Consider the following 19,367-nt stretch of genomic DNA (forward strand, 5'->3'; position numbering starts at 1 on the left):
CGCCAGCTCGTCACAAGAGCACACATCCTACGTTTAGAGCATCCCAGCCCATCCTGATGTCTGCTGAGCAGGGCTACACTTGAGTCCATTGGGCAGCTGCTCTGGGAGAGTCTGCTGCAAAATGCCATTTACAGGTGGTGTCCCCCTGTTTCCCGAAGGACCCAGCTGAGGCTGTCTGGCTCTGTTGGTCTCAGTGCTCAATGCCATTGTCAGAGCGGTGATTCACTCCCCTCACGGGTCCTGGCGAGGGCCTCAGAGCTTGTACTCACCTGCCCCTGTATCCTGGATCTGTGGAGGTGGCCTGTCTGGGTGATGCTTTGATACCATCCTTGTTTGAGATAGGATCATCACTGATGGAGGTCATGTGGTAAGATCACTGGTTTGGAAGCCACCTTGTCCAGTTTCCTGTCTTGTTCCCCACCCGGTGGTGCTTCGATTTGACCTCACCTTCCCAGCCACCATACCATTCATCTTTGTAAGGTGGGATGTCCTTCCTGTTGCTGAGCAGGATGGAGTCATCCCTCCCTGTTGCAGCCATAGGTGTGGCGGTTCTGGGAACCAGCGTGATGGGGCCTAATGACTCTTCTTTGCTTTCCAGGAACCAGAAGCTCCCATCTCATCCCTCCTGAGACGTCTTTGCTCCAGGACCCAGGTGATCCTCAGGTGACTAGGTGACGAGTTCTTACGTCCTATTTCAGGTACAGTCTGCCCACCTGCACCCCAGCAGGACGGTCTCTTGGGAGCTAGAATATATTGTCCGTTTAGTCCTTCTGTTAGCTGTTGACTTTATAGGTTAAGGGACAGCTACACTCTATGTCATCATCTTTTAAAGCTTATGACTACTCTGCCTTTTCAGAGTCTTCTAGGTCTTCAGGCCCATCCACTCAATAGAAGACAGGTGTGCCTCCTCGCTTTCATGGTTTTATTGAATTCCTACATTTCCTTCAAACAGAACTCGAAATACCCTGCAGATGGCAAGGCTTCTGAACAGAGGCCACCGAGGCATGCTTTGGAGAGATCTGTCAGAGCCTGCCCCTCCATCCTGGTGTAGATGCTGGTGTGTGGCATGGTGTATGGGACACGGTGGGACCTGCTCTGGGCCGGGCCCCTGTGCAGTAGTCCTGATGCACTGTGCTGTGGTCCTGCCTTTGACTCTTGGAGCCTTTGCTTCGCAAGGCCAAGGGCTGGCTCCAGTTGCCTTCCTGTTCTCAAGCTTTTCCTCTTGCTTCTACCCCCTCATTCCTCAGATTTTCCCTCTTTTACTAAGGGATCTTCCTGTAGCTTGTTTTTGGGTTCAGGTGCTGTAGAGATCTGCCATAGGTCAGTGTATTTCTGGCGGGTCCTTGGAGCCCCAGGGTCCTGAGGGGGCCAAGGAGCCAGGCAGGGAGGGTGGGGGAAGGTCAGGGCTAGCCAGTGGGGCGCAGTGTCTCCTGTCTGTCTGTGTCAGAGTGGTTCCAGTTTTATCTGATTCTCACAGTTGGGTTCAGCAGCGGAGGTGGTTTGGCAAAGAAGGGTTCTTCTATTAAAATAGTTAAAAGCTATCACTCCAGTTATTTTTTGATTGAAGTAACAAGTTCACCGAGTATGGGCACTTCGTTGTTATTGTAACTATTTTGTGCATTAAAAAAAACGGAGGTAAAGTTTTTTCAGGCATGTGTGTTTTTAAAAGAACCTCACCTGATGCTTCTCTCTCTGTCTCACATTCTTAACAATCCTTTGGGCCATTCAGACTCTTAATTCCAAATATAGCTCTATCAAGAATGCACCTATAATCAAGGTCATCCTTCATCAGAGGGACTTTGCAGGGGATATGGCCCATGACCTTTGCCACAGGGAAGCATCTTCAAGCAGGTGGCCTTGAAATTAGGAGGGCTCCCCATGGCTTCTATGTCCTTGGGAGACTCCCCCCTTGTTAATGAGGCTATTGCAACTTGTTGATGTCAGAACAAAGGTGTAGGTTACCAGGTGCACTTTTGCGAAGACAATCAGGAAAGCTGGATCCTTGCCAGCAGGGTCATGGGAGGCTATCCCATGTTGTGCCAGAAGCCATTGTGGACCTCGGATATCCTTTTCTTTCCTTCTCCTTTCAGGTCTTATTTAGTAAAAGTGCTTAGAGTGAGTTCATTCTGCACTCTTCCTCCTCTTCCTGCGATAGACAGATGAGTCTGTGCTGTCTTAACAGACTATTTTAGAACCTCTTCCTGTTACCTAATACCAGAGCTTGGCCTGTGTGGGGGGCGGTGGTGCTGAGTGTTCACCTTGGGGTGAAAAGTCTACATCAGATCTGTTTCTCGGATCAGGACACTGCGACAGAATGCGTGGGGAAGCCATCCTTGGTTCTCAGGCCCTTGAGCATGTGTCGTGAACTGCACCTAAATCAGGGGAATTCACAACCTACTAGAAACCACCAGGAGGTAGGCCCTTCTTGAGTGAAGAGAGTTCTACCAGGTGCCAGATGGTGACAGAGGTGGTACGCCCCAAGGAGGCTTTTTGGTCTCTGCCACATTTGTTTGTGCTCCTTGGTTTATCATAACCGTCTTCCTGCCCAGAGGGCAGGCCACCAGGTCGCTTGGTTTCCTTCCCTGGCGTTTCCTCAGCACCTAGAAGGGTGGGGAGGCATAGAGTAGGCCTAAGGCAAATATTGCCGAATGGTTAGATGGTTGCTTTCGTCTTCCTTCCCAGACTGTGTGCACTCTGAGCCCAGGGACGGTGCATTGCTTACCTTTGTCTCTCCTATAACTCCCAGGAGAGTGGCCCGGGGCAGACATGCAATTCTGTGAAAAATGACATAATAGTCATTTAATGCATGCCATTTTTCCAGAGGAGGAAATGGCTTTCAGATCACTTAGACTTAAAGAAAAAATAGTTGCAGGTCAAGGAAACGTTAACTCCACCATTAAAACAGAGAAAGTTAAAGAAATGTTGGGCTCTGGTTTTTAGCTTCTTGAAGATTTAAAGAGAGAACGGATGCAGACTCACTCCCTGCCCCATGACTAGACCACGGGAGGAGTGCTCTGTCACTGCGTAACAAACCACCAACCCGGAGGTCTGAAACAACACCCATCTGTTATTTCATTGTTCTTGAGGTCAGAAGTTAGGGCACGGCTTGGCTCAAAAGGCTGGAGTCAAGGTATTGACTAGGGTTTGGTTTTCATCTGGAGGCGTGGCTGGGGTAGAAGCTGCTTCTAAGCTCCCTCAGGTTGCTGGGAAAATCCATGTCCTCAAGGTTGTAGGACCCCAGAGCCCTGGCCTTTTGCTGGCTGACATTCATGGCCATGTGGCTTTTCCAAGCGTGGCTCCTTGGTTCATTAAGCTGGCAAGGAGAGGCTGCAAGCAAGATGGAGCCCGATGTCATGTCACGTAATGGCCGAGTGACGTCAGCACCGTTGCCACGTTCTGCTGACTAAAAGCAAGTCCCAGTTCCCCCACACACTCAGGGAAACACCAGGAGTGGATCGTGGGGCTACCTTAGAGACTGCCGACCACAGATCACCTTTACTTACTCCTTGAAAAGCGATTGCCATCTACTGTCCATTTTTGTGGAAAGTTATTTTAAAATGCTCCTTTATTTTCTCCAAAATGACCCATGATTTAAATCCTTTAAAGGATCACAACTCTATAGGGTCCATTCATTCTTCTGACTCACTCACATGTCCTCTGTGCCGTCCTGACCCTGCTGGGTGGGGGATGCCCCCACAGCGCTCCTCTCCACAGCAGGAATGTCAGAGGAAGTTGCTGTTTGTGGAACCCGGCTTTGGATTCCACAGTCCAAGCTCCTTTGGAACCTGGCTGCAGTTTGTCACAGTGTTTATGTAGGGAAATGTGGTCCTGAGTCTCAAGTGTGACTGACTGGCTGTGAACTTTTAGAAGGCAAGATGCCCTCCCAGTAATTTTTTTCTGTGGCAGTGTCTATGTAGACAGCGTTATTTGGAGCCTAAGTCATGATGTCTGTGGGTTACCCTTTAAAAATTCCTTAAAAATAATAGGAGTCTGTGCTCTGTCTCCTCATTCTCTGGAGATGTGGACCCTGGTTGTTATAAAGCAGTCACCAAAGAACGGAGAATTTTATGAACAGCAGTCTGGATGATTGACTCTTGTTACATGGAGAGGCTGTGGGTTCACATTCGGGTAGCATTCCGTAAGGGACAGGGTGATCGGATTGCCCTGGAGTCTTCTGTGAAACACAGCAGGTGGCGCTGCCTGGGACAGAGGATGCATTGGTGCTCCAACCCGCACACTGCAGGAGCCCCCGCACACCGAATGCTGCTCTCTTGTCCGGTGCAAGGAGCGACACTTGTCCAACTTCCTGGGCTGCCTTGTCCACCTGATGGCAGCCTGACCCGCTGGCAGTCCTCCGCCAGCCTTTGGTGGTTTGCTCCAGCATTTTATGGTGCACGAACCCCTGTGGAACTGGCCATTTGCTTCCGGGGCCTCAGAGTCATTTCTTGCCCAGAGAACGGAGACCATTCTGGCCCCACATATGGGGGGTTTCCTCCCAGTATATTCCGGAAGGTAGATGAGTGCAGCAGGTCATTGCCGAACTTCAACAGGGAGCACAAGGAGGCTGTGACGTCTCTTTCAACATTTACATGCTTTTCTTTTTGGGATGAGGGCTTGCGATTTTGGCTACCGGTAAAGTGTCATTACAGGAAGACCAACCATAAAATGCGGCATTTCCTGCTGAGGGGTTATTCGTGCATGACATATGCCACAAAGATAATTCCCATGGTAACTGTGGGTGTGTGGAGTCTGTGTATCTCCAGGCTCTTTGAGGAGAAAGCCCAGACAGGGAGCAAATGGCAGGTGAATGTGAAAGATTAGAGCCTTTGCTTGTGCAAAAGTGCTTTATTAGTTGGATTAAAATATCGTGCTCAAAGGCAAACATAATTGATTTGCTCCCCAGAGAAAGAAGGCTGAAGCACGAGCAGTCAGCTATCTCGGTGCTGTTTCCCTCTCTACTCTGTCCTTCATGATAAGACCAGAGCAGTCCTTCCAAGAGAAGATTTTTGAGATGGTCTTCCTTTGCTTAAAAATTTCACGTCTGAGTGTCAGTTTCTCAGCTGGCCATTCAGGACTCTGGTAAATGGACGGTCCTGCCCCACCCACCTGTCCGCCATGGTCATCCCACTTCAGCCGGGTCATCTGATGTATGTCACGGGCTGTTCAGTGGGCCTGTGCCTTCCCTCCCTGGTCACCTCAGCAGGGACATGTGACCCACAAGACAAACTCGTGTCCCTCATGGGTACACAGAACATGCACAAAAACACACATGCCTACGAGTGTCTCTCTTTCAGCCGCTACAAGCTCTGAAGAACCTCCAAATCACTCCTTTTTTTCCCCCTTAAATCTCTTCGTTGGAACCCATGTTGCCTTTTCTGGTTTCAGTCTGCTTCCCCAAATTTGATACAGACTTAGGCTCAGAGGATGTGTAGGAACAAGGCTGGTAAGAGGTACGACCGGGTCTGCCTATGATGAATCCTTTACTCGTGGCTGTTTTTCTAGGTTAAAAAAAAAAAATTAGCTGAATATTGATAATTTCATATGGTTCAACCTAATCCTGTGTTAAAGACTATTTAATTTGACTCCATGGCTTATAGCACTGGGAGACTCTTCTGGTCCTGGAGGTAGGGGTTGATAAAGGTTGTGGAAGAATTTCTGCTTTGTTTTCTGGGTCAGCCCTGAGTGGGTTCCTTTCTTTACACATTCACTTTTGGAAATTTCCAAACATGCACAAATGTAGGGAGAAAGCATAATGAAATCCCATGTACTCAATTATTCACATCTCCCAGGTAGACTCTTGACATGGATTTAATTTATCTTTGGACGCTTATGCCTTCCTTTTTTTCCACTTATTTGTTTGTTGGTTTTATTAGAATATTTTCTTCCCCTCAACTCAGAAGCAGTCCACACTCATAGAAAAAATTATCCATATGCAGAAAATAAAAAATATCCTTAATCACCTGTTGAGAGACAACTACTTCAGTTTCCCTTCCGGGCCATTCTTTATATAAACTCATATTCAATATGTTATTATTATTTCCCAGAAGTGCTATTTCATGTTTTTCTCTCTTTGTGTCTCTCTCTCTCTCTCTCTCTCTCTCTCTTTTTTTTTTTTTGACACTTCCTCCCTGCTTTTTTCAGGGATGTAGTATCTCCAACATAATATCTAATCCATCTGCTTTGGCCTGCTCTTTCTAACACATAACTTTTCCAAGCCTTGCTGTCTGTATATTTTCCAGAACTTTCCCTGAAGCCTGGGTTGGGCACTGGAACCCAAACTACCCACCTTTCCTCACTCCCAAATAAAGTTCCTATTGCCTCAAAGCCCATGTGTCTTGCCCAGCAGCTGGAGGGAAGTAGGTGGATTATGTTAATTTACTCCACCATGCGAATAACTAATTGACTTAATTTTTACAGAGGAGTTGTCATTCAAGAAGAGAGTGTCACTTAACCCTTGTGAATCTATTATTTGTAGGATCAGGTGACACATTAAGATTTGTCAGCAGCATGGAGAATAAGTTTGGTCAAAGTTGAGTCCGTTTGGCACCTGGCATGGGTAGGGTTTCTGGAATCCAATGCATATATATATATATATATATATATATATATATATATATGCATATGCGCATGTGTATAAACTGCCATCTAAACTCCACTCTTACTCTCCTGAGAGGAGTAACAATTGCTACTGTTGGTCTCTGGTGGGGATTAAATGAATTTGTAATGTGTTTCTGTTCAGGAGCTGGTGTAGAATGTTCCTTGTTTCCCAAGAACCCTAGCCCCTTTGTGAGTCTGTTCTCCAGCTCAGTTCAAGGAGCTGGACCTGATTTTTCACAGCTGCTTTGTCTACCTTGGAACCAGTGCATTTCTAGAAATTCCAGGTTTTTCCACAGAGTTGCTTGTGACCATGGGAAGATGGGGAAGTGTGGAAATTTACTGGAGCTTGGTGTCTAAATCTGTGAACTGCCCGGGTTTGTTGAGTGAATGCATTAGTAAATGTAAAAATAATGGGACAATGAGTGTGCAGTGAAAGTTAGATCAGTTTTGTGTGGAATCCTCTGCTTTGCTCCAGGTCTAGATGCCAGTTCTCCTTGTGCTTTTTGTAAGAGGACGGTTCTGGAAGGAGCTGCAGAAAACTTTTTCAGGATACCTTGGAGGCCTAGAGAATTAAAGAAGCAATGTTATGATAGTAAGTTTGAATTCAGATATTAGGGGAACTTAATTTAAGACATTGCTTTTCTACTTGAGAGACAAACATATAACAGCTTTTAAGGCCCAAGTGAAGTGCTTAACAGCTCATATAAAGCTGACTTAATGAAATCCCCCACTCCGCAGGACCAGGCTCCTGTTAGGTTCTGGTTAATCAGCGTTGTACTAGAGATGCCCACAGAGTTTGTAGATCACTTGGCTTCAGATTCCAGATACAGAACATTTTTGTCACATACTGCAAAAGTAGGTATGATTAAAGGCATGTGTCAGAGGAGCTCTGAGCTCCTGATGGAATGTGTGTTTTTGTTGTAATGCATTTCTGTACACGGGTCCAGGGCCTCTGTCCTGATAAAGGACAGCCTTCCCTAGTGATGGAAATGCCATCCAGAGACATAACTACTGTCTAATCACATCCTGCTGACTTGAGGAGGAGCATTTCTAGATTGTATCTGGGTATCTGGTTTTTGTGAAAACGTGCTTAGTATTCCTTCCCCTGGCTTCTTGTTTTTTATATCATTCTTCAATTTGAGTAGATAATATTGAAAATATTTGACTATAGCTAAGTTAGGCAAATATCTGTGGCAAAGCCTTGCTTAAAGACAGCCCTGGGGACGGGAACCCTTCGCTGATGGGGATTGCCTGCCTTCTGCTACTGGGAAGCAGAGACAGCCGACAGATTGCAAATTGAGATTTTGAAGAAAGAAATGAGAATGAGGAATGCCACACCAGAATGCCTACTGGTGTGACAATAATAGCAGCTCTTTGCATTGGAAGAATAATGGATTTGGCTTTTCAGTGAGCTCCCCTTTTTTTTTTTCTTTTAAAGATTTTATTTGTTTATTTGAAAGACAGATCACAAGTAGGCAGAGAAGCAGGCAGAGAGAGAGGAAGGGAAGCAGGCTCCCTGCTGAGCAGAGAGCCTGATGCGGGGCTCGATCCCAGGACCCTGGGATCATGACCTGAGCTGAAGGCAGAGGCTTTAACCCACTGAGCCACCCAGGCGCCCCTTCAGTGAGCTCCTTAATGCATTGTTTCATTTGACCCTCATGTGTACCTGCAACAGTGAGACAACAGTGCTGTCTCATCTTTAGATCTGGAAACTGAGGGGCACCTGGGTGGCTCAGTGGGTTAAGCCTCTGCCTTCAGCCCAGGTCATAATCTCAGCATCCTAGGATCGAACCCACATTGGGCTCTCAGCTCAGCAGGAAGCCTGCTTTCCTCTCTCTCTCTCTGCCTTCCTTTCTGCCTACTTGTGATCTCTCTCTGCCAAATAAATAAATAAAATCTTTTAAAACAATCTTTAAAAAAGATAGATTTGAAAACTGAGAACCCCAAACACTGACTTAAAGATAATGAATTACAGAACCCTAGGCTGAGGGTGTGACAGGTACTCAAGGTGTCCCACCGTGGAGTGGAGCAGGGAAGCTGTCCCTTAAGGCAAGACGGGAGGTGGGGATAGAGCACATCCCATGACATTTTCCTGTGAGGAAAATGGGAATTGTTTCAAGGCTTCATAGACAAGACTATGTTGGATTTGAACCCAACTGACAACTTTTTTACATTTTTATTTGTTTGGAGAAACAGAAATATACTCTTTAGTAACTCAGACCATTAACTAGTCAGCTAACAAAATCTCTCTTGATAGAGAGACCCTCCTAAGTTGTTGGAGAGTAATGGTGGTGATTACCTAAGATGACGGTCAGTTTCCTGTCTGCTTCCTAACACTGAGTGTCTGCTGTGGGTGCTATGTAGGATGTGGTCCTATGAACACTGCTCCGTGCATCCTGTGTGCTGGGGGATGGAGGAGCGTTCCGGCGCCACTCTCATGGTGGAACACACAGAGACCTTTCCCTCCGCCAGTCAGCCCTGCCTCCTGTCCCTGCTTCTCTCCTGTACCAGCTCTCCACACCCTCTGTGCCTGTTCTCTAAACCTGCAGATCCTGCTTCAGAGGATGGGGCAAGTCTTTGGGGCAGAAAGACTTGGGCTTGAGCCTTGATTCCATTGTTCACTGGCTACATGCTCTTCGGCAAGTTACCTGGGAGAAAGTCACAGGAATGACTTGGTCTATGGTGGGCTGGGCATCATTCATTTAAAAAATCTTACCATGTGAAATTCTTGCACACCCAGGGTTGTGAATGACTGCATTCTGGTAATGCTGGGTTTCCTTATTTCTGGAATGCAGAGTATTGCCAGATAGATAAGGTGGTGTGAAGATTAAATGAAATAATTTATCTAAGGGATCTTTCATTTGGCTGATGTCCCAAAATGTTAGTTGTTATTAACTAGTGCTATTTGTTTTTTGCTTTAAAAAGTTAACACATCTCATCACAGGTATTATGACAGATACAGAAACGAAGAAAACAACCCGTAATCTGAAAGATTATCTCAGTGTTTTGGTCCTTTACACACCCCTCCCCCTCACCTACATGCTCACTGGGATAATAAAATGGGCTTTTTTACTTGATATTTTCCCAGAACATTAAAGCTGTTGAAAACGCTTGTCTGCCTGCATACCATTTCGGCAACAGATTTGCCCATGACAGATCTTGTTCTAGTTCTTTGGTTAGTATGGCACTGTCCACTCTCAGCCCCATGGGTGGGTGATCTGCTTGGGTCTCTGTGCTTCATGAGCTCACAGGGCGGTGACACCACTCACAGCTACCAGGGAACGGGGTCCCTGCGCCTTTGTGCTCCTTGCCTGGCTGAGGGGCCCTCTCATGGTCAGTGTCTGTATTCCTGTTCGCCTTGCTCTTTGCCATTTCTGCTTTGGAAGCTGTCTTGAGTACTTTGCTGTTCCTTGGCTGACTTCCCGACCTGTGCCTGGAAGCTGTGCTGCCCTGGTGGGCTTGCACCTGAGGGGGTCCCCATGGCCTCCTCCTGGCCTGCCCCCCTGTGGCTTGGAAGTCAAGACCGAGAGGTGAAACCTCTACTTTGCTGCCTCCTCCTGCTTCCCTCCGTCCAGCAGCTCTGCTCCACTGTGCAGACAGACTCAGAGCTTATGGCCACGTGTTGGGCTGTCCACACTGCTGCTGATGGGACATCAGAAGCTTCTGGCAGCTTTCTGCATTTAGCCCTGTGGAATCAGTAGAAGGAGGCAAGCTATGGACGGCCGGGCTCCTGGGGCTTTTTCTGATATGGCCGGAGTGTTAAAGTCACCGTGTTCTGGAGGACGGGTGGGTGCTGTGAGGGCGTGTGATCACACTGGATCTTGTGCCTGCCCATGCCAGTGAGAAACCACGTTATCTGTGGCATGTGATAGAAAAGCATAAAGCATCTTTATTACTGAGGCTTCTGATGGAAGCAAGGAAATGCACAGGTGGACTTATGGACTGTACACCTCTGTCCTTGCCTGATGAAATCACGCCTCTTTTCCTCAGGAAAGGACAGGTGTCCCACACTCTTTAAAGGTTTGCATTATGCCACTCTGCTATTACAAAGTGCTACTTGTTTTTTATTAACTGAAGGAAATCGGAAGATTTTCGCTTTTACAAAATAAAGTCAAAAAGCAAAAATGGCATTCAGCATTTGTTCTGCAGCAAGCTGTTACAGAGGCTGCCCAGATCCGGAGAGCCCAGAGCCACACTCCTTCCCCTGAGACTGTGCTCAGCATCTCAGCATCAAGCCACCAGAGCTCTGAACTGTATCTGTGAGTAGCTCTGCTCTATCTCGATTTTCTTGGTGTATCCATTAGCAAGATGTGTCCTAAGGTGTCAGAAAAGCCTAATGGAGGTGATTTTTGGGGGGTCTGGGAATGCTCAACAAATTTTCCATGTAAATTAATGGTTGTTTCTTTGCTTTACACCATTTCACTCATGAAGGGTTCCATAACAATGCGCTACTTTCAGATAGCAAGGAGGGAGGCATGAAGTGGCCTTTGAGATGGACAGTTAGACCTTCTCCTTTGGAGTTCCATCACCCGATGGGCCCAGCTCCTGGAGTTGTCGTGTGTGCTTACCTCTTCCCACCCCGACACTCAGCTTCCTGGGGTGGGACCATGGGTTTATGCATTTCCATAAATCCTGGCTGTGTTGAGCTTAGGGCATCAAAATGGGGTGAGATTGGTGAGATGTGGCGGAATTTAGTGTAGCTGTTGATCGTTGTACAGATTCCTCCCCACAAGAAAGGATGACCTAATCTTCAGGTAACACTTTCAAAACCTCTGTGGTAATTTTCTGCATAAACCCCAGCAGCAAGAAGTCCGTAACAACCCACCATTGTGGGAATTTGAATGGTTAGATTAGGTTTACGCAGATGCGTGTTTTTTTGTCTTCCTGTTGGTTGAATGACCACCTTTGGGGTTTCAGCGTGAATAGAAATAGTGGCATAATGTGTACAAAATCCTGACAGTTGATGCCACTCAGAGAATATAGTTTTATGCTACTTCTAGGGAGATGGAAAGGATATTCCTTAAACTTGAACCCAGGACAGGGCAAATATCTCATTTTCAGCTACCCTGCTGGAAAGTAGAAACCTGCTACTTGGAGACCCGTGCCTTCCCTGGGCCATCCGCCCCGGGCCTCCCAGTGGTATTTGGCTGCATTGTTTTTCCAGCGTCTTCCAAGGGAACTGAGCCTGCCCGTCCACCCTGATGGCAGGTAGTACTTCAGCAGTAACCAAGACACGAGCATCACTTGTATGCCAACTGCACTGCAGTAGTAAAAACTAAATAAGAAAAAAACAAAAAGAAAAGTAACCAAGGTAAAAATAGTGGGAAGTCTCCTGTCACGGTCCATTCTGTGCTCCCCACGCCGTGGTTCACAGAGCAGTTCCCCCGGGCTGCTGTTGGCAAGGAAGGGGCCCAGAACTGTCCCCAGAGAAGAGAGCTGCTGTGTGCCCATTTAGGAGAAATGAATTGCGCCTGTCTAGTCACGTTTTATACTCAACAAAGACTTCCCTTTCCACGTTACGCATGAAAACCAGTATCTGTATCTAAAGTTATGCAATCCAGTAAACTGCCCCCTTAAGTCGAAGAGGGTGCTGCACCCCCAGCGTTAGGAAGTGAGTTCCTCGAGCAGGTTTTTGGCTGACAGGCGCATGCCCACCCGCTGCTGGTGGTTCATGGGCATTTGTGGTCCCCCTCCCCCCACAGCTCTGTGTGTCCTGGGGGCTCATTTCAGCCTGGCACAATCATGGCACTCTTGTTCGCCTTTTTTTCTGAGGAAGCTCAGAAGTGTGTCCCCAGCATATGTCTGGGCTCCAGTAGCTTTTGCTTCTGCTCCAGACAACAGCGGACTTTGGAGAAAGGAGCATAAATTATGGACCAGCCCTTCCCAGAGCCCAAGACAGAATGGGTCTTGTCTTTTAGAGGATGGCAGATGGCTCATCTCACCTAACCTCCTGAGCTCCTGGTCGCTCTGTAAAAGCCCAGGAAAGAAGATGCTATTTAATTGCCCTGTCTTTGCCTTGCACTGGCGGTGCACTTACTTTAGGCAGAGGACGTCTAGGAGGGGCAGTAGGCACCCTCTAAAGGTCAGTGGCATTTACCAGTCAGGTCAAAACCGGTGTGCGTCACAAGGAGCTTCCCCACTCCGCTTCTCTTCCCTGTGAGATTCCTGCCTACCTACAACACTCCCCTCCCTGCCAAAAAGGATGGCCAGGAGTGATTTTACAGGGATTCTGCACATCCCCTAGTGCAGCCTCTTCTGCCAAGGGTTGTGTTGAAATGTGGCCTCTTTAACTCATTATTCAAGCCATTGTTTCCTGAGAGCTTTGTTAGGATTTACAATCTGATTTGAATAAATCCAGTTAATCCCCTAAGGAAGAAACGGAGAAAAGAAAAGGCAGTTCCAGGAGGAATTACACCCTGGGCTCTCTCACCAGTGCTGGGACCTTGCCCCAGGTATCCCTCGCAGCCTCGCCAGGGCGCCTCGGAAGCAGGCCAGCATGTGGTCTGCTGGGCTCTGAGCTTGTTCTTCCCTTGCTCACAACGCCTGCCCTTTTCTGCTCCTGTCACACCCTCCTGTCTGGGGTTTTCCTGCTGCACTACGCTCCACAAATAATGTCGTCTTTCCTCATTTCCTCCCTACTTCCTCCCCACCTTACAGCACAGTGACATCATTTCCTTCCCACCTGGAATGCCAGGGCCCTCGATGAGCACTTGGGGCCCAGTGCCTTCTGAGCTCCGTGACCTGGTTTGACCCTTGGCTCTCAGAGTTATTTTTCCTCGTCTTTATAATGAGATCAGAACATATGACTGTTATTCCTAGCTGAAAACTTCTGCGTCTTGAAGAAGGTTTTTTTTTTTTTGTCTTCTCTTGGCCGGTCAGATGAAGTAGAGAGAGAGGCCTGTTCCCATTCCTGTGTGACCATATGGAGCGCCATGGCCAGGGGCTGGGGGTGGGGGGTGGTGCCAGACCACTCTGCTCCCGGTGGCTGAGGCCACAAGGTGTGGGCGGGCAGCCGGGTTGTGGGTGCTTAGGTATGGACTTTGCTAGATCTGTCAGTCGCCATTTAGATTATTATGTTTTCTGGTGTCTTGATTGTAGCAAGGTGAGGTCAGTACCCGTCTATGGATGATCAAGATGAAAAAGCAATGATGTTTTTTTCCACCTCAGTAGCTAGATAGCTTCTCTCTGCACAAGCTGTTTTTTTTTTTTTTTAATAAGCTCTTTAGTTCAGCACAGTTTTAGATTTATAGAAAAATTGTGGTGCTAGTACAGAGTTCCCATACTCTTCACACCAGCTTCCTCCATTGCTAGCACCCTACATTAGTGTGTGGCCCTGATCTAACTAATACTCCTACTTTATTTAGATTTCCGTAGTTTTTCCCGAGATCCTTTTTCTGTTCTAGGACCCCATCCAGGATCCCACATGACATTCAGTGATCATGTGTCCCCAGGCTCCTCTTGCTTGTGACAGTTTCTTGGACTTCCCTTGTTCCTATGGTCCTGATGGTTTTGAAGAGCACTGGTTAGCTGTTTTGTAGGATGTTCTCCATCTGCCATTTGTCTGATATTTTTCTCATGATTAGATGGTTTGGGGAGGAAGATCACAGAGGTCAAGTGCCCTTCTTGTCACATCCCATAATCAAATGTTTGTTGTGGTTGACCATGGCCCCCTGGTCTAGGCAGTGTAGGTAGAAACCTAGTTAGGTCTCTCCACTCTTTTCTGCCCTTTTCAGACTGGCCTCTGTGGAAGGAAGTCACTTGTGCAGGCTGCTTGAGGTTGGGGAGCTCTGTTCCATGTCTCTGAGGGTGGGCGCTGGCATCCTGGCCCCCTTGGGACGAGCTGCCCACGCAGGATTGGCCTGTGTGTTAGCAGACTGGGAGTGGTATGTTGGCCCAGGGTGCGGTCTGTGGTTTGTACTCATCCTGGGACCTGCGCTCTGCTTGTTCCGGGTGACATGGGGTGGCTGACAGTGGCCGTTGGTTAATGTGTGCCCTCTTGTGATTTGTGCTCAGAGGTGGATCCTCTAGCACATTCTCCTAACATTTTAGTCCAGAAGAAAAGGGCTTCCTGGAGTAGTAACAGTTACTCCTAACTTACAGTAATTCAGCATTTTTTCTGTTCTGGATCTAACCGTGTTAACCTGGTTCTTGCTCTCAGGGGATCCAAGGGAGGTCTAAAAAAGCCTTGCCATTGCTATTCAAGGCATCTGGGTTTTAATATTAAAATATGGCTGGTTTTGTCTTCCATAACCTCATATTTGGAATAACATCTTGTTTTTCCAGGGGAATTGCGTGATTATTGAGGGCAAGAACAATGTCATTAATTTGTGTTTCTCATACTGTGCAATTTCTGTCTATAGAAGGCTCTCCCTTAAGAGCTGCAATAAATGTGGAAGTTCAGAGACCTCAAAGTCAAGGCCACTGGAGGAACTGGCCTCCTGGGCATTTCTGTCCATGCTGGTTAGGCCTGAGATGGGTAGAAGTCATAGGTGGATGTTCTGATGACCAGTTGTGGAATTCTGAGATGTAAAATATTTTAGCCGTCAATGATGATAGAGGACATGGTGGCTGTCTGTGTTGCCATAGGAGGAGGTTAATGCATGGGATAAAAGGCAATAATAAACGCTTACATTCTTTTTCTCTAGCAGAATTGAACAACACGATGGGGTGCAAAGTTCTGCTCAACATTGGGCATCAGATGCTGCGGAGGAAGGTGGTGGACTGCAGCCGGGAGGAGAGCCGGCTGTCCCGCTGCTTGAACACCTTCGACCTGGTGGCGCTGGGGGTGGGCAGCACACTGGGTGCCGGTGTGTATGTCCTGGCTGGAGCTGTGGCCCGTGAGGACGCGGGCCCCGCCATTGTCATCTCCTTCCTGATCGCAGCGCTGGCCTCAGTTCTGGCCGGCCTCTGCTACGGCGAGTTTGGCGCTCGGGTCCCCAAGACAGGCTCGGCCTACCTCTACAGCTACGTCACCGTCGGGGAGCTCTGGGCCTTCATCACTGGTTGGAACTTAATCCTCTCTTACATCATCGGTACGTCCCAGGAGGCCTGGAGCCTGCCCCCTTCCCCCTCTGCTGTTCTCACCTCCAGACCACAGCCATGCTCTCCTCTGCTCCCTGAGTGGACCGAGACTAGCTCCTCTCTACGACTGTCCTCCTCCCTTAACTGTGGTACATGCTTCCTTTCCCTTTTGTGGGGGGGCCTGCCTCGGGGGTATCGCTCCTCCTTCTGGTATGTGCATCGGACTGTTAGTGGAGATGAGCCAGGCCAACAAGGAGGTCAGTCCTGTGAACACAAGAGTTGGAGATCCAGTGGGATGTCCTTACTGCTTAAAAGGAGTGTAGTCCCTTTCACTATTTTTGATTATTGATTACTAGAGTAAACATATCATTGATAAAGAAAAATTTAGGAAATACAGAAAAACGCAACATAGTAAGTAGACATTGCCAAATCTGACAACCCAGAGAAATTAATTGTTATTCATTTGCTCATTCTTTCAGCAGCTATTTCTTGAGCCCCTCCTCTGTGCCAGGCATTATGCTGGATATTAGGAACACCATGGAAGGAGAAGACAATCTCTATTCAGAAGAGTTTAGGGATCTATTAATATTTTTGTCAACTTAAATGTGTATTTTTTGTCCAGTAAGTCTCTTTATTTATAAAACAACATATAATAAACATTTCTCATGGTATTAATGGTTTTTCCATAGTAATATGGATTGCATATCATTATGTAGTTTTATATATGTAGTGTAATTTTTTAGGTGTTCTCCTAGAGTACTTAGATTGTTTCCAGTTGTGTAATTATTGTTATAAATAGTTTAATGTCATTTAATGTCTTTGGGCATGGCCATGATTTTTTTCCTTTAGAATAGTCTAAGAAGCAGAATGTGTAGGTCAGTGGACCTGCATCTTTTAAGGCCCATGTTGCCTGTGATCCTCCAGACGGCCACAGGCTCTCTTCCTCACATTCTTGCTGACCCTGAGCACTGGCATTAAAAACAACCAACAAACAGGGCGCCTGGGTGGCTCAGTGGGTTAAGCCGCTGCCTTCGGCTCAGGTCATGATCTCAGGGTCCTGGGATCAAGTCCCGCATCGGGCTCTCTGCTCAGCAGGGAGCCTGCTTCCCTCTCTCTCTGCCTGCCTCTCTGTCTACTTGTAATCTCTGTCTGTCAAATAAATAAATAAAATCTTTAAAAAAAAAAAAAAACAACCAACAAACAAAAACACTCAAAATACAAAGTCTTCTTAGTTTGGTAGGCGAGAAGATCTTGTTTCTCTTGATGGTATTTGTATTTTGGTTACAACCGAGGTTGAACACATCAACTTAAAAGAGACAAACACCTGAATATAAGAATAAGCAAAGGATATGAATGGCCGATTCCTACAAGTAGAAGTATAAATAGGCTCTAAATATTCCATTTATATTTCAGCAAACTTTCTGTAATATTTTAAAAACACAGTAAGACGTGGTAAGCGGGTCCCAGTAGGCTCCTGTGTTTCCCCACACTGGGAATGGTGTAAGGGGCTATGTGCTGCCTCCTGGGATGCGGGCCCCAGGGGCTGTGTGGGGCACCTGCTGCCACTTGCCCAGGCCAGCTGGTGGAGGGCTCCCGCCAAGCTCTCTGAGCAGCACCTTCCCTCTCTTTTCTGGAGCTCGTGTTACCTAATGACAGCCAGCATAGCTTATGCTTCTAAGTTTGAAAATAAAATTCATAATTTTTTTTCAGTACAGCATTAAAATTTATAACCACAAATGCTCATGCAAGCTCAAGTGTGTGAGTGGGAATGTAGCTGTTTTAAATGGGCTGTTATGTTCCCAGCGGATTTACCTGGGCATAAAACAAAACCTGAGCAGGAATCGCCCTCTGCTTCCAGACCAACAAAGGAAAGACTCTCTGCCAACGTGCTGTTTGCTTGTGTGATACTGACTCATGCATGTGTTACTGTGGGTAATTCTCGGCCTCAGCTTTTGAGAAGGGTAGTTTTTCTCAGCAAACGTGGGTTTTTTTAAAGCTATGTTTCGAAGATGGAGAGTGTGAGGGAGGCCAAGAAGGAAGGTCGGGTAGCCCCTCTCACCCCTCACAGTAGGTTTTGGAGCCTGATCAGCCGTGAGCCGGCCTCTGTTGGGGAGAGGGGGAGACCATTTTTTCCACTGGGCTGGTGATGAACAGAACTCGTAACAGCCTGGATGCTGAGGATGAAGACACATGGTTAAATTTTTAAGTTGTCAGACACATACTTAGTATGAGACCCACTAGCAACATTGAATCTCGTTCCCCCAGCCATATTCTGTGGATGATCCAGACCACAGTCACCGGCGAGGTCCCTTTGGAAAGGAAAGGGAAGTGCTATATGTGAATATTGGAACTGTAGTGACGTTTCCTTGAAAAGCAGTGATTTGATTCGGGTTGAAAGAGCATGCAGTCAACAGTTGTTGGCATTTGGGGTGCTGTGTCCATTTGTGATCCTTAGGGCGGGGACTGTGGGATGGAGAGGAGGAAGGCTGGGCTGTGGCTGTGGTCAGACACTTGGGGACCTGTGGGCAGGTAGTGGGAGCCCAGTTTTGGGCACAGAGCAACAGAGGGGGCCGGCGCCAGCTCCGGGGTGAGCAGGTGACTGTTGCTGAGGGGGATGGTCAGCACACGTGGATCTCCTTGTTCCATTCTTACTGGGAGAACAGCATTCCCTGGTGGGTGGGGACCCTCAGCTCTGCTGTCAGGAAGGTCTTGGAAGAGAAGCTTCCAGAGCCAGATGTCTCAAGCTGCCCACCATAGCCCCTGAGTGGATCATGAAATCAGCTTTGTGGTTTGCCACCAGTATTTCTTTTAATAATGAAATAAAATAAGTAGAGTTGAATAAATACCACCAGCGTGCTCCTCAGGTGGTAAGGGTAAATAGCACTGTTCTGCGAACTGTTGATTATTCAGTTATATTGGAAACACAGTACCTGTGCCCATACTGGGTTGTGGTGAGAAGTGTGTTTCTCTCCCAGCCTGTGAGGCTTCCCCAGCCCCATCACTTTGCTGCAGGAGCTAACTGAGCCTCACTTCCGAGCTAGCACAGACCGGGGTCTGCCTGCTGCCACCGGGTCCCAGTGCATCGTCCACGACCCCTGGCATGGTAGCTGTGAAGTGGAGCCTGATGACAAATGCTGTTCATTGTTTTCCGTCAGTTTCCTCTGGTGCATCTGTTTCATGACAGGTACTTCAAGTGTAGCGAGAGCCTGGAGTGCGACGTTTGACGAGCTGATTGGCAAACCCATCGGGGAGTTCTCGCGGACGCACATGGCTCTGAACGCCCCCGGAGTACTGGCCGAAAACCCAGACATATTTGCCGTGATCATCATTCTCATCTTAACAGGTAAAGCCACACAGTGGGACACGTCGGTTGGGGTAAGGGGCCTGAGGTGCAGGGCAGGTTCCCATGAGGTCCCTTTCTAACTTTTCCTCATCCTCCTTTCCCCTCCTTTTGTTTCTTTCTGTGACGAATGCAGGCATCTTGTTGGTCTTAACAGCTTCTTGTACACACAGGGTGGACCCATTGACTAGATGTCGAAGCTGCTTGTCATTTAATTAAAAAAAAAAATCTCAGGTGTTTGTGTAGCTGTTTGTAGAGTGGGATTTTGTTAGTATGGTGGGCTTTATTGTATAAGTGACCCAGGAATACAAATTCCCTTGACTTAGTGGAAAGCATTTGTAAAGGGAAGTGGCATTCTTTCTTGGGGAACAGAAAGGGGAAGAGGTCGGTCTGGGCACCAGTGTGTGCC

At 47.5% G+C, this 19,367-nt stretch overlaps 1 protein-coding gene across 1 annotated transcript in view; it reads left to right on the forward strand.

Moving 5' to 3' along the window:
* The window catches only part of SLC7A1 (solute carrier family 7 member 1), a 74,817-nt gene that overhangs the window by 35,801 nt on the left and 19,649 nt on the right, over positions 1–19,367 (forward strand). The window contains exons 2-4 of the mRNA XM_080799761.1: positions 599–698; positions 15,246–15,629; positions 18,803–18,961. Coding sequence (XP_080655887.1) covers positions 15,260–15,629; positions 18,803–18,961 — 529 coding nt within the window. The 5' untranslated portion in view covers positions 599–698; positions 15,246–15,259. The remainder of the gene's footprint in view (positions 1–598; positions 699–15,245; positions 15,630–18,802; positions 18,962–19,367) is intronic.

This window comes from Martes martes (assembly GCF_963455335.1).
Source record: "Martes martes genome assembly, chromosome: 3".
Classification (NCBI taxonomy): domain Eukaryota; kingdom Metazoa; phylum Chordata; class Mammalia; order Carnivora; family Mustelidae; genus Martes; species Martes martes.